Genomic DNA, 13,430 nt, shown 5'->3' with positions numbered 1-13,430 from the left:
AGAACAGATAACGGAGGTTTAAACCGACAGGACTGAGAACCTGCTATTACAGCCCGGCGGCTGAGATGCCGGAAGTTGGAAGCTGCTGTTTCTTCATTAGCCAAACAGACCTCATAAACTCATAAACTCATAAACTCATAAACTGTTTCACCGCCTTTAGATTCATATTTATTTCTGTGCAGTCTTGATCACATGTCAATAAAGACTTGTCTCGGAGCAGACTGCTTCTCTACCTGAAAGCGTTCAGGTAGAGTCCAAAAAATTCCTGGAGTCCAAATGAAGTCGGGCTTAAGTGAATAAGTTGATGGGATGTTTTAGTGGATCTCCAGAGTGAGCAGCCGGTTCCTCAAAAACAGGCTCACTACAGCTGAGTTCGCACAGAGAGCCTATCGATCTCCTAAAGTCCGCTAGAGGAACAGCTGACTCCAGAAGTGCGTAAAGTTAAGCGGACATTCTGAAACAAGATGATCAACTTGTAGGTAAAGTATTCAGCTAGAACCTGCAGGGAGGCTTTGCGCGTTTTTATTTCCATAAATAAAGGAAAGCTCCAGAGTTGCAAGAATTTGTTGGGAATTTAAACGTCTCATTTCTAAACTGAGATTGACTTAGTCCGCTAGGAAAACAAAAGTAAATTTTACAAGCACAATGACAGCTAAATGTTCATAAGACGGAAAAATATACAATTTCTTACTATTTTTAGTACGTTACAAAAAGAAATTCCAGTAATTTTTGTTTTAAAAAACAAAAACACATGGAATGTTGGTAATAATGGATAATGTCTGATGCGTTTAACGCAGTTGGGTTTAAATTACATTAATAATAAAATGGGTTTTCAAAAATGTGCCTCTTTTCTTGGGGATTCCTTAATTTATTTGGTAATATTTGTTAGGTGAGTTTTTCATGCGCGGCTTGTCCCGAACTGCAGAGAACTGAGCGCAGCAGCAGACACGGTTCATCCTGCAGACTAACGGCGGCAAGTTTACTGACGGATCTAAGGCCCGTTTCGGTAACAGATTTCATGGCCCGTCAGACCGGGTCAGGATGCAACTCTGGACAACCGGGATGGTTGATGACAAATGTGATTGTTCAGAAAATATTCATCAGTCTCATCAGCGTCGAGATTTCTTCCTTTATTTTCTGTCTTTCCTTTTTTTCTTCCTTCCATTGACTCATTCTTTCTTTCTTTTACTTTCTTTCCTTCTATCTTTCTTCCTTGTTTTCTTTTTTTATTTATTTTTTGGCTATGAACAACTTAGGGTGAACAAATAAGCATTCTTGGCTTTATTCCACGTCTCTAAACTCGGCCAAGTTGTTCTACTCTCCTGTGAAATTTAACTGTCCAACTCCATGCTGACTGTAGAAGTAAGTGATGGAGGGACTCCACATAGACACAGACTAAGAACAGACGCGAAGCTTACCTTTCTGAGGCATGCTGCAGAGAAGTAAACTTTTGCTGCGCCCAGTATTTCAAAAGTTCCTTTCGTTTATTCTTTCCTCCAATTAGTTTCTCCTTGACTGGAGAGACAAGTGCAGAAAGAGACAGAGTCGGTCCTCTGAGAAGGAGGGACAAGAAAAGGGAGTGAAGGACGGAGAGCAAGTGGGCGGGCCGAGGGGGCTGCACAGAGGAGCAGGGCGGGGGTGGAGGGGTAGAGAACCGAGGGCTGCGTCTGTGTGCACTGCAAAACATTTGAGCGGCATTTAGTTGTGTCTATTAAGTCAAATAAATTTAGAGAGTTTTAGATTTTGAACTTAAATATGTAAGTTTGTGAAAAATAAACTTTCAAGGGTAAGTTGTGATAACTTTTTTGTTAATTTGGTCAAACCTCCAAGAGTTGAATCAATTAGAGTTTTTAGGTTAGCACTTAAAAAATGGAAAGAAAAAGACAGGAGCTCCCAGTGTGCTTTGTGGCATGTTTCTATATCCTGTGTTGTGAGATGGAAGTGTGTTACATTGATCTGACTGGTGTGTGTTAATGAGGCAAATGAATATTTTTAATGCATCTGACAATTTGCAATGTTTGAGAATAATGTCCTGTTCACACTAAATGTTTAGGAGTAAAATTATTTGTGATGTTAAATGAAATCCATTGTCAGATCAGAAATTTTGTTCATGTGATTTGAAAAAGAATTAAAGTTATTCTAATATAAGATAATTATTCTAACTTGATATTTTGAGTAAAAATAAACCAAGAAATTTGTGCTCTTTAGGTGAGGGCGGTTTTTCTTGCTTTATGAAATAATTATTTGGTAAAAATGGCAGCATTAAGTTAAAATTCACAACTCAAAATTGATGAAAATGTTTAGACAACTTGTCTCTTGTTGTTAAATCAACTTAATGAACTTTAATTTCTTTCTTTTTTTTTTTTTTTACCCCTCCAGGGGGTCTTTTTGTGGGCTCTAGTGTCCCTTATATGACAGTGGGCTGACAGGAAACAGGGAAGGAGAGGGGGGAAGACATGCGGCAAATGTCGTCGGGTCCGGGAGTCGAACCCACGACGGCCGCGTCGAGGACTGAAGGCCTCCAAATATGGGTCGCGCTACACTTCGCCACCACGGCACGCCCATGAACTTTAATTTCTGAGTTAAATGCAAGTTTCTTGTTGACTTAAATTGCATTTTTGAGGCAGCAGGTGGACTTGCATCTTCAAGTTAAACCACCTTCAAATCTTTAAAAGTGTTCATACTTGTTTAGCTATTCTTAGGAACATTTCTGGCATATTAACTATTTACTGAAGACCTATGGGCCTTTTGGGGACCAAAGTCTGGTCCTAATATGGTGGACCCCTTGTTTAGAGTCAGGGGTTAGGTTAGGAGTTGAGGTATGAATTAAGTTGGAAGGATTACAAATAGACCAGTTCTGGTTAGGTTAAGGGACAATGTCTGGGTTAGACATAAATACTGTTATTAAAATGAATGCAATTCATTCAACGTCCCACTATGGGTAGAAATACAAACTTGTGTGAAGGCGTATATGTGTGTGCACAATGTATTTATAATACCTTGTGGGGACCATTTTCTGTACACATTGTGACGTTGTGGAGATCCATTGCTCCTTGCGGGGACCAAAGTCTGGGCACCATAAGAAAGTTGCTGGTTTTGGGTCAGATGAACAGAGGCAATGTAAGGTTTATTCAAGCTCCTTATTAATCCTGTATGCATTACCACTGGTTTGAGGATGCAACTTAGAGCCGAGGGCAAGATTTGGCCCAACACCATTTCTGAACACTTTCCAGACTCTGGAGGTGAATTGGGGACCACTGTCTGAAAGGATCTCAAGGGGAATACAATGTAATCAGAAAACATGCTTGATAGTTGTGCTGTTTCAAGAGATGAAGGGAGTTTTCTGAGAAGAACGAGGTGAAACACCTGAAAGAAACTACAATGGTAAGGATAAAGGTTAACCCTTGGATGTGGGCATAGTAGTAATGAAATTTAAGGTAACCTCTTGCCAGGAATAGCAAGAGGTTGAAGAAAACCACTGGGTGGCTGATGGTGAACATTGTTTCTGCCACAAGTAGAACATAGAATAAGATATTATTTTATGTCTTTCTACCAGGTAGGTCACCAGAACCTCTGTCTGATCAGAGGTACTTTGCTGTCCTCACTGATATTTATGAGTTTCAACAAGACAGCAACCCAAACTCTGGCTCAATGAATCCTAATTGTAGTTTTGTCAATTATCTCTGAATATTATTATGTAACCTCTGAGTAAATGCTAATGGTAACTTAACTGAATAGTAATGGCTGTTAAATATAGCTCACATCAGGTAAGCAATAACTAATTGTCTACAAAAGAATCATACTGCAACAAGTAAACAGTAAATCTGAGTCACAGCTGAGTCTGAAAAAACGGAGTGAAACAGCACCATCTGCTGGTAGAAACAATTAGGTTGCACAACATATCTAGTATTTTTCACCCAACCTTACCAGCTCAATAGCTTACTTTTAACCCATAGTAAAATCATCAAAAAAATAAATAAATAAATAAAGTTATATACATGTGTGGATTCTGCAGAAGTTGCATAAAGGTTCATTATTTCTTTACACATCAGAATGTACGGTACTTCTTCTCTCTTTGTGGCCTGTGAGTCCCATGCTCAGCACTTTTTGTTCTATTGTAGTTTTTGTAATATAAAAAATGTCTTAAAAAACCCAACTTCTTAAATAAATTAAATAAAATGAGAGGCAGAACACTCACCTGACCTTATTCTAACTATAAACCTATACACTCAGTCTGCTGGCAAAAGAACAACTTCTGTAATTGCTCTCAACAACAATAATCCATAGGTCATCTGTTTTGTGAAGCATGAAAATCCTTGAGGAGCACAATATCTCCCTTCTTGTTTCACTTCTTTGGAGTTTGTAAAGTGGGTAGATATTCCAGGCCCCAGCAGCACTGAAACTTGTTGCCAAAGGCCTGTACTTGTGTCCACTGTTTACTATAGAAATCCTTGTCTATGACTCTCCTTGGGGTGAAGAATCATAGACACCTCAAAGTAGGGCTGTCACCCAGAAAGTAGGGCATTTATAACTGCCATCTACTTCTGTCATCAAGGTGCAAAAGACATCATGGGCTCATGGGTGAGCTGAATGTTGTCTTTGGCCCACGATCCACCTTGACAGACCCATAAGCCTCTCCCAAAATCCTCCCATATGGGATGCATGAGGGAGGTTGAACACTCACAAGCAGTTCTGTTCACTCAAGAACATTTGAACTGTGACAAATGGATCTTTGTGGCTCACCCCAACTCCTTAGCAGCTGTCACAAAATTTGTCCAATCTTATCTGCTTTGCCAGTCTATGTATCCCAAAAAACTGCTTAAATGTATTGATGCAGCTGGTGATATTCAATGATGCCATGATGTCAGTGAACTCATGCAGCAGAGCAGCATTGCCCAGCATTTGCTTTTGGCTTGACCTCCTCTTGTGTGTCTGGAAACAACTGACCAGGACCCAAACACTTCCACCCCGACATACGTGAAGGGAGGAGATATACATATAAGATCTATGGGGGCAAGTCAGCCATGAGCTGTTCCTCCACTTGATGACACTGTAAGATGATTTATTTTTACATTTCAATTAATGTGGTAACATACAAGGTCAATTATTTCTTAAAGTTGAGGAATTGAGCTGTGCCTTTAAGAGGAGCTGTTCCTTCTTCTTCTGGCCCTCTTTTTTTTAAGAGGGTCAGAGAACAGTTTTGCTCTGTTGAATGAAGTCTGAATAAAGGTCTGGACAGCTATGCTATTCCCTCTCAGTGTGCTGCTAGTTCTCCACCCATCACTTAATATTTTGTGGTAACACATATTTACCCCACATCATAATGTTACACTAGTTTGAAGAATGGGTTAGAATGGGTTTCCATGGTGGAGCAGCTGCATCCAAGCCATACATTACCAAGATCATTGCAAAGCATTGGATGCAGTGGTGTAAAGCATGCCGCCACTGGACTCTAGAGCAGTGGAGGGGCGTTCACTGGAGTGACTAATTGCACTTCTCCATCTGGCAATCAGATGGACGAGTCAGGGTTTGGCGGTTGCCACGAGAACAGCTCTTTTCTGACTGCATTGTGCCAAGTGTAAAGTTTGGTGGAGGGGACATCAAAAAAGTTAAATAATTTATACAAATTCAGTTTAGCTTAATCTACTTGACAAATTTAAGTTCACTTCACTTAGATTTTCTTTTTCATGTAGCAAAATAAGTAAGTACTTTAAACAGAGAACAGCCTTGCTTGATAAACATAAATAAATTATGCAAATAGCTGCATTTTTTAAAGTAGATGGGGCAGAATATTTTTAGTTAAATGCAATTTAAATGCAGTTTTAGCCTTGATTTAAAGGGGCAATATTGTGTGTTTTCCAGGTACATCGTGTAATTTTATATTATGTAACTATGTTCAATTCAGTTATTAAAAATAATTCTGAATGTATCACTAATGACTGAAAAGAAATTTGACTTTGCAATGTAAGATCTTGAAATTGTACCTCTTCTCTTGAAGAAGCTTGTATCTGTTCTGACATGCCACCTTCAGCTCATCATCACAATATCTTTCCTTTATGCCATTTACAACTGTTCTTAGGAGCATTGGACTGACAAGCAGTTGGTATGATGAACTCAGCAGACTCACAGCTCCATTAGGTGTTTGTGAATTGCTGCTGTCACTTGTCTGGTAGAGCTGAGAAGGGAAGGCACAGGGCAAGGGACCTCTGTGAAGATGAAGCCCGGAGAAGAGTTGTGGAAATAGCGGTGTTTTGAGAGAGCAAGCGCTTAGGCACCCCCAAATGGATTTCTGCTACTAGAAATCCAAAAATACTGCTCTACTGCATGATATAAAGCTCAAAAATTTTGATTTTTACATAATACCTACCCTCTAAAGCAGGGGTCTCAAACTCGCGGCCCGCAGGCCAACTGCGGCCCTCGGGACGATAGTTTGTGGCCCCCACCTTAATATGAAAGTTTAATGTTAGTGCGGCCCGCGAGTTTGATATAATTGGCACTTTTCAGTGTTGTGTGCGGAGCTGAACGAACTTACCAATCACGGTGGAGTATATTGCTCTCGGGGGCGGGACATCGGCCGGGCCTATTTGCATTTTATTTTTTATTTTTTTAAAGGTTTTATTGGCTCTAGTGGCCTTTATTTGATAGTGAATTGACAGGAAAGTGGGTAATGAGTAATGAGAGAAGGGGGAAGACATGCGGCAAAGGTCGCCAGGCCGGAAATCGAACCTGCGACAGCTGCGACGAGGACTAAGGCCTCCTTGTGTGGGTTGTGCTTAACCCCTGCGCCACCACAGCACATCCCTATTTGCATTTTCTATTTGTCATTATTTGCATGCGGTACATGCGCAATTTCCGCGGCCGCTCCCGCTTCACTTGCTTCAGCATCCAGTCTAGACCCGGAAGTTGCTGATCAGTGTAACATAATTAAGGTTAGGCGCTGTAACGCTTGGGTTGTGTTTAAGGGAGGAGAGGAGGCGGCAGATTCGTCAGGACGGTCAAAAACTCACAACCACACTGGTACTGGGAATTCCACAGTGTTGTCCTTTAATAAATACGCTCTTCACCAACCTTACAAGCCCGGTTGAACTGCTGCTATATTATCAGACATGAAAATTGAGCAGCGTCCAAACAACCCGTAACATTACTAAAAAGTTAGGGAGCTAACATGTCCGTCCAGCACGTTTCTCCCACGCTCTCTACAGAGAAATCGTGGCGCATACTTCTGACATCATTAGCAATACTAGAGTATCTTAAAGAGACACTACACAATTACGGCTGTTACAGGGCCTGACTACGGCCAAATATGGTAATAGGCAATCAGAAAGTTTCGGCTGAGGAGACCGTGTGTGTGAATGCGGCCCAGCCTCACCCAGACTCTACTCCAGCGGCCCCCGGGTGAATTGAGTTTGAGACCCATGCTTTAAAGCAAGGATGGTGAACCAGTTCAGCATTAAGGGCCATACAAAACTCATCATCACAGTAAAGAGCCACACAACAATTTCGAGATTAGCCTGACAGTGTTTTTTTTTTTTTTTACAACTGTCATTAGACTTGATTTGCACTAAGTTATAGATACTAAAAGCAACTCCTTCACATGTTCCATATAAAAACTGTTATATGGAACTGTTATTTTGTTCCATATAACACAGTATGAGTGTAAACCTTTTATGGATGCAAACTCGACTGAAAAACCACCTGTCTAGGATTGTATTTAAAACGTAATCAATTACAAATTTATTGATGGAACCTGACTTAATGTCATGTTCTGATTTTTGATTCTATGTTGCATTGTGTTTCTGTGTTTGATATGATGCAATGCACTTTGAAATGCCTTGTTGCTGAAATGTGCTATACAAATAAAATTTGATTGATTGATTGATTGATTGATTGATTGATTGATTGATTGATTGATTGATTGATTGATTGATTGATTGATTGATTGATGTGTGTCAGTGAACAGTCATTCACAGACAAACATAAAACTTTTTAGCTCTGTCTGCCAAACCTTGTGGATATGGTGTCTCACGCAGGACATTTTTGTCATTGTGGTGACCTATACTGTTGGCATATTTTATACTGTAATTTAAACATTATTCAGTATTCAGTATTCAGTAAGATTATCACTGGCCCCCTTTTAGCTCTCTTTAAAAACTCCCTGGATTCACCCCTGCTCTTATTTCTTAATAATCATATACAAACATATTCAAGCATTAATACAAATTAAACCTCACTCAAATATTGTTATTTAACAGATAAGTCTCTATTTTTTCAAAATTTTCTTACTTTCTTTCTGTTTTTTTTTTGTTGTTCAAAAAAATCGCTCCATATCTGAAATCTGTGAACTTGCCACTCTGAGCGTCACTGCGATGCTCACAGCATTGGTTGTGTTCATGTGAGAACCGGTTTGTTATTTCCCTCAGCGCCATCAGAACCTGCTGCTCAAACTCTGACTTCCTTCTATCTTATCATTTAAGCAGCAGCAGTTTGCTCTGCTTCACTCCCACCTCTGCGCCACAATTTTCTGAGCTTGTATGTGGTGCAAAGTGCACCGACATGAAATTATGCAGCCGACAGAAATACCTGTTGAGGAAAGCTGCTACCATGGAAGCAGATTTCATTCTTAAATGATTGAGCTTCCGTCTCTCACCTAAAGTCTCTCCTCTTAGACCAACAATTTTGGACTTTGGAAAACTTGTATTCTTAAAATTGATGTTAAATATCTGTATGTCTAAATATGTTGTAAAACTTTGGGATGAAAATGATGGCAATAATCTGGATTTTAACAATTAATTTTATTTCAAACATATTTTATTAATTCCAAAAATAAATGTTGTAGTAATTCATAATATACAATATTCTCTTGAGTTGTTGTAAAAGTTGGTGGGATCTGCTGTAGCGGTGTAACAGGATTGAACCTCCATTAGACCACTGGACCCTAAATACAAGTAGCAATTTAGACACCCTACAGGCATCATTGACATCAGTCTTTATGAGTGGTTACTGAAACAGGAGCAGCTGGAAAAGGATTTTACAGCATTTCTAAACAGGATCACCTGACTGTCACATGACTTGTAGAAAAAGAATCATCACTGTCATGGACAGCAGATCATTGGCCCTGCAATTGCAGTTGCTGTCAGAGGTCTGCTGCATTTCTGTAAATGACGGGGGATTAATGCTGTGCTTTTCACTCATTTATAGTTGCTGAAAGCAAAGACAGCAACCACTTGACCCCGGCTGACAAAAACACTTGTCAGTACTACACTAGAGCTCCCCTTCCCTAACTCATTATAGATCTTTACTCCTCCTCCATATCTTCCCCTCTTTAACCTCTTGTTTTTCTAACTGCTTCTGTCGCCTCTGCTGCACCTTTCCCCTTCCAACTATTTCTTCAGTTCTAACTTCCTCTATTTCTTCCTTTATTTCTTACGCATCTCCTCTTTAGGTCTCACAACCACATATTTGACGCTGGCAGTTTGCAGGTAATTATAGGTAATCATCTAAACGGACAGTAATTACTTGGGGAGGGGGAGTGCATTTGCCTTCGATTTATCTTTTCTATATTTTCTATTGATGCTTTGAATTTGACTTGCTTTGGACAGTCCTTAATTTAGCAACACTGTACTTAATAGCTGTGCTCACTCTCACTCTGACTCTCTGTCATGCACACAGTGACCAGCTTTCAACCTTAAATTCTTTCTTGAACAATTTATTTATGTTAACAGAAGCACAAGTTTGGAGCGTAAAGCTTGAGTTTCTAGTAAATTGCTTCACCTATTAAAACACCATCACACAAAGGAGAGATGTAACTGTCCACCAACGATGCTACTATTACATCAGACATAGTGGTGTGCACAGACGTTAGGTGCTCAAGAGCAGTGTGAGATTTATTACAGACACAGATTGTACATTATGTATTTTTACCTCGAGCAAATCAATAGGCATAGGTTTTTAATGTCAATTTTTAACAATTAAAAAACAATCAACTCAAAACAAAGATGAATTTTAAGTGCATTTTCAAAAAATTTTATGATTAATAAAACAGCAAAATTATTATAGATTGACTAAAAGATAAAATACGACTCACAATCAGCGTTTAGCTGAACTTTGAGTCGAATTTGAAATTTACTTTGCCCCTTTTTTGCTCTTTTTATATTATGAGCTTCGTGTATTTTTCTTGAGTACATCATTCTGTAATTTCATCACAAAATATCGTCTGCACTACATATCCTTATTGTGACCCAGGTGTAAATTCTAGTTTCCATCCCCTCAGCTTCTCCGGTTCTTCCTCTCTCTAACGCCTCTATCTCTCTATCAAATCTCTCGATAGTTCTAATATAACATCACTAACTCTCAAGAGACTACTGAACAGCCAATTGCTGTTGAGTATTAGGGTCACATGTGCTACCTAAGCGTATCTGTTAGGTATATTAACTGGAGGGGGGAAATATGAAAGATTAGGACCCGTTGGGAGGAGCAGAGCTGCAGGTCAGTTAAATGTGCTGAATTATAGGAGCCTACTACCATGAACCGAGATGAGAAGAAAAAACCCGTTTGTGTGAGATATAAACTGCAGCTCTGGTGAGTGTTTCTGTGTGTAATTTAGCAGTTAGCTGATGTCACTGAGTGTTTGTTTGTGTAGCTGCTAGATTACTATGTAAATCCAGACGCTCATACTAGCTTTGAACAACCCATATGTGAACAATAAGGTGCCTTAAATAATTATTGAGCACTTGTTTAGATTTTTTTTTTTTTCACATTACATGTTAACTAATTTATATGGTGCATATTTATTGGATCTCTCATGGATGTAATTTATATTTAACTTTATATTTATTGAATATGCATATTGATTGGAAATGATTGTTGGAATTATCTATAGTGCAAAGAGTGCCATTTATTGAATTTGTGTGCACACTGGAATGATTGGACTATATTTATTTATTTGGAAAAATGGTCCTGTTTTATTATTCAGGCCAGGTTTGATGGCAAGCTGAAGGTCCAGGCCTAGAGCCCAAGAAAGATTGCACTTTTGGTGTGTGAAGACTTCTGATTTTCCTGCCAGGCTAGTAGGAGGCTCCTTGCAGCTAACGAACAATTTTGTCCCCACTCTGACCTGACTTTTGTCAGCCCATGACCTGCACCAAGCACTTTATAATTAACTTGCTTGGGACCTCTAACCAACCCCAGCTTGGGATGGGTGAACTGAAGGGTGTGGATTCATTAATTATGGAACTGTGGGATTGATAAATTTTTTGTTTTTTCTCTGTTCCACATTTTTATATGGCCATTTGGATGTTTCTTTTCACTGTATTGTAAATATGTATATAATTTTCCTCACTATAAATACAAGGCACTCGCAACTGCAAACATCCAGTCTCTCGCTGCTCCTTCATGAGTCGCATCTTATCTTCTGAGAAATTAGCCCATTTGATCTCTTTATTCACCAACCATTGATGTATATTGCAGTATATTATCTTTACAAATATGCTACATTATGTTGTAACAAAGAAGGCCACTCTGACAAATCTAGCTGGTAGGTCACATTAAATGAGTTGTCTTCACAAACCTGAGTAACCACTAACTATTCTACAGCTTACATCAACTACACCCAGAAAAAGAAAGTATTTATGGTACGATGTACTTTTTGAGTGAATACAAGTGTATTATATGCGCTCACCAAAATGAACAAAGGATGCTTGAGCTCCTCTCCCCAGCTGTGTGTCTGTGTGTGTGAGCAGCAGCCAGTGCAGGCAATGCCTCCCCTTCAGTGAATCAGCAAATGTGAGAGTCAGCAATTGGCTCCAAACTGCTGATCATTGTAGAGAAATCAATACGTTGTATAGAAACATTTTTCTGAACGGTGGGTGAGGTCATGGCTAGTTTCACATCGGTACCTCACTCACAGAAAGAGAGCTGTCTGCTCTGCTAGTGAAAATCTCAATCTAATCAATCAAAATGCATCGTAAAACTGATTTTCTTTCTACTTCTGTGTGACTGAAGTGAAACCGAGAAGACTGTGTGAATGTAGACCCTGGTGGCTCCAAAGTAATTGAAGATCCTGACAGGAGAGAGAAACTTATTTATGAAGTAGCCAGCATATAAAAGCTTCTCTGAAAACATGACACAATGCTACAACTACTACTATCTCCACTCGCAAAGTTTGTGGCACTTAAAGTCAGATTGTGGAAAAAATTTATTCATCAACATACCATCTTCACTTCCGAATAGGACATGGATTTCTCTACAAGTAGAAACCTAAACTGTTTCTAGGAATGATGACCACTGCTAGAAGTGAAAAGATGGCTGGATTCTCCTTGATATCATACAAATATGGGACAAAAACAAGAGCGATATTTTTACATATATCTATCAACCTACGACTTAGTAGTTTTGGTATATAGAAATGATTAAGAACAAAGTCAGTTCTAAATCAAATTCACATGAGTCAAATTGAAAGTGTTTTGGAGCCACTTTTCTTAACATCCTGTACCATTAACATGGACATTTTACCAAATGGCCACTATTTGGTAAAATACTTTTTTCTTACTTGAGTAATTTCTTGGATACTTTTTAAGTGCTATTTTTACTTGATTAAAATTTTTGGATTCTCTGTGGGTAATTCATGCTTCATAGCTTCTGCCATGTAAGTTGTTTCCTTGACTTTTATAGTTAATTGTTGTGGTCCCCTTGCTGAATATTAATTTCCTTTGGATTTTTTTTCATATTATGATCTGCTGTGTTTTTACTTCAGTTCAGATCTTACTATATTCTGTTCAGTCCCCTGTATTACTGAAAATGTCTTGCCATATAAATTATTCATTTGTATTTAGTTATTGCATATTCATGCATTTTGATCCTTGTACATTTCTATTTAGATTTCTTAGATTAGTTTTGTCCTTTCTTGGTTTATCCTTTTCCTCTACAGCTTTTATCATGTCCTTAGTATTCCATGTATTTTTATTGTATTCACACTCACCAGTAATCTTCACTAATGCTATTCACCAAACAATGTGGACAGGTTTTCAAAAACCATGTAAAATATCAAAATCAATGGTGGCTAAGGTCAAATAAAATGTATCTGTCTGTCATCCTGATCTGACATTGGCACACTTTACAAAGTTTTTTACTAAGACTACCAGTTGGGATCTCACCTCTGTTTGACCAAACAGCTTAAAATTTTGCACACTTTTTAGACGAATCCTGACTACAAAACACAATAAATATTATTCAGTTTTGAGCGTTCCCTCAAAATTCAGTGTTTTTAAAAAAAATCAAATTAATAACTAAGCAACATGGGCAATTGTTTTATTTAAAAAAAAAAACAACAACTTTAGATTATGGCACATTTCAAATTTAGTTCATTTTCTGGCACGGTCATCTGTAAATTGAACCTGAAGAAACTTAAACAAAAAATAAAGCATGAATGAATT

At 38.6% G+C, this 13,430-nt stretch overlaps 1 protein-coding gene across 1 annotated transcript in view; it reads right to left on the bottom strand.

The window, feature by feature from the left end:
- Nucleotides 1-1,529, bottom strand: part of LOC116729827 (paired box protein Pax-6-like) — a 29,983-nt gene extending 28,454 nt beyond the window's left edge. The window contains exon 1 of the mRNA XM_032578621.1: nucleotides 1,419-1,529. Coding sequence (XP_032434512.1) covers nucleotides 1,419-1,431 — 13 coding nt within the window. The 5' untranslated portion in view covers nucleotides 1,432-1,529. The remainder of the gene's footprint in view (nucleotides 1-1,418) is intronic.
- Nucleotides 1,530-13,430: the final 11,901 nt, after the last annotated feature.

The sequence above is a fragment of the Xiphophorus hellerii genome, chromosome 2 (genome assembly GCF_003331165.1).
Source record: "Xiphophorus hellerii strain 12219 chromosome 2, Xiphophorus_hellerii-4.1, whole genome shotgun sequence".
NCBI lineage: Eukaryota > Metazoa > Chordata > Actinopteri > Cyprinodontiformes > Poeciliidae > Xiphophorus > Xiphophorus hellerii.
Note: the sequence above shows the minus strand (reverse complement) of the source record. Positions and strands in the feature narration are given on the sequence as shown.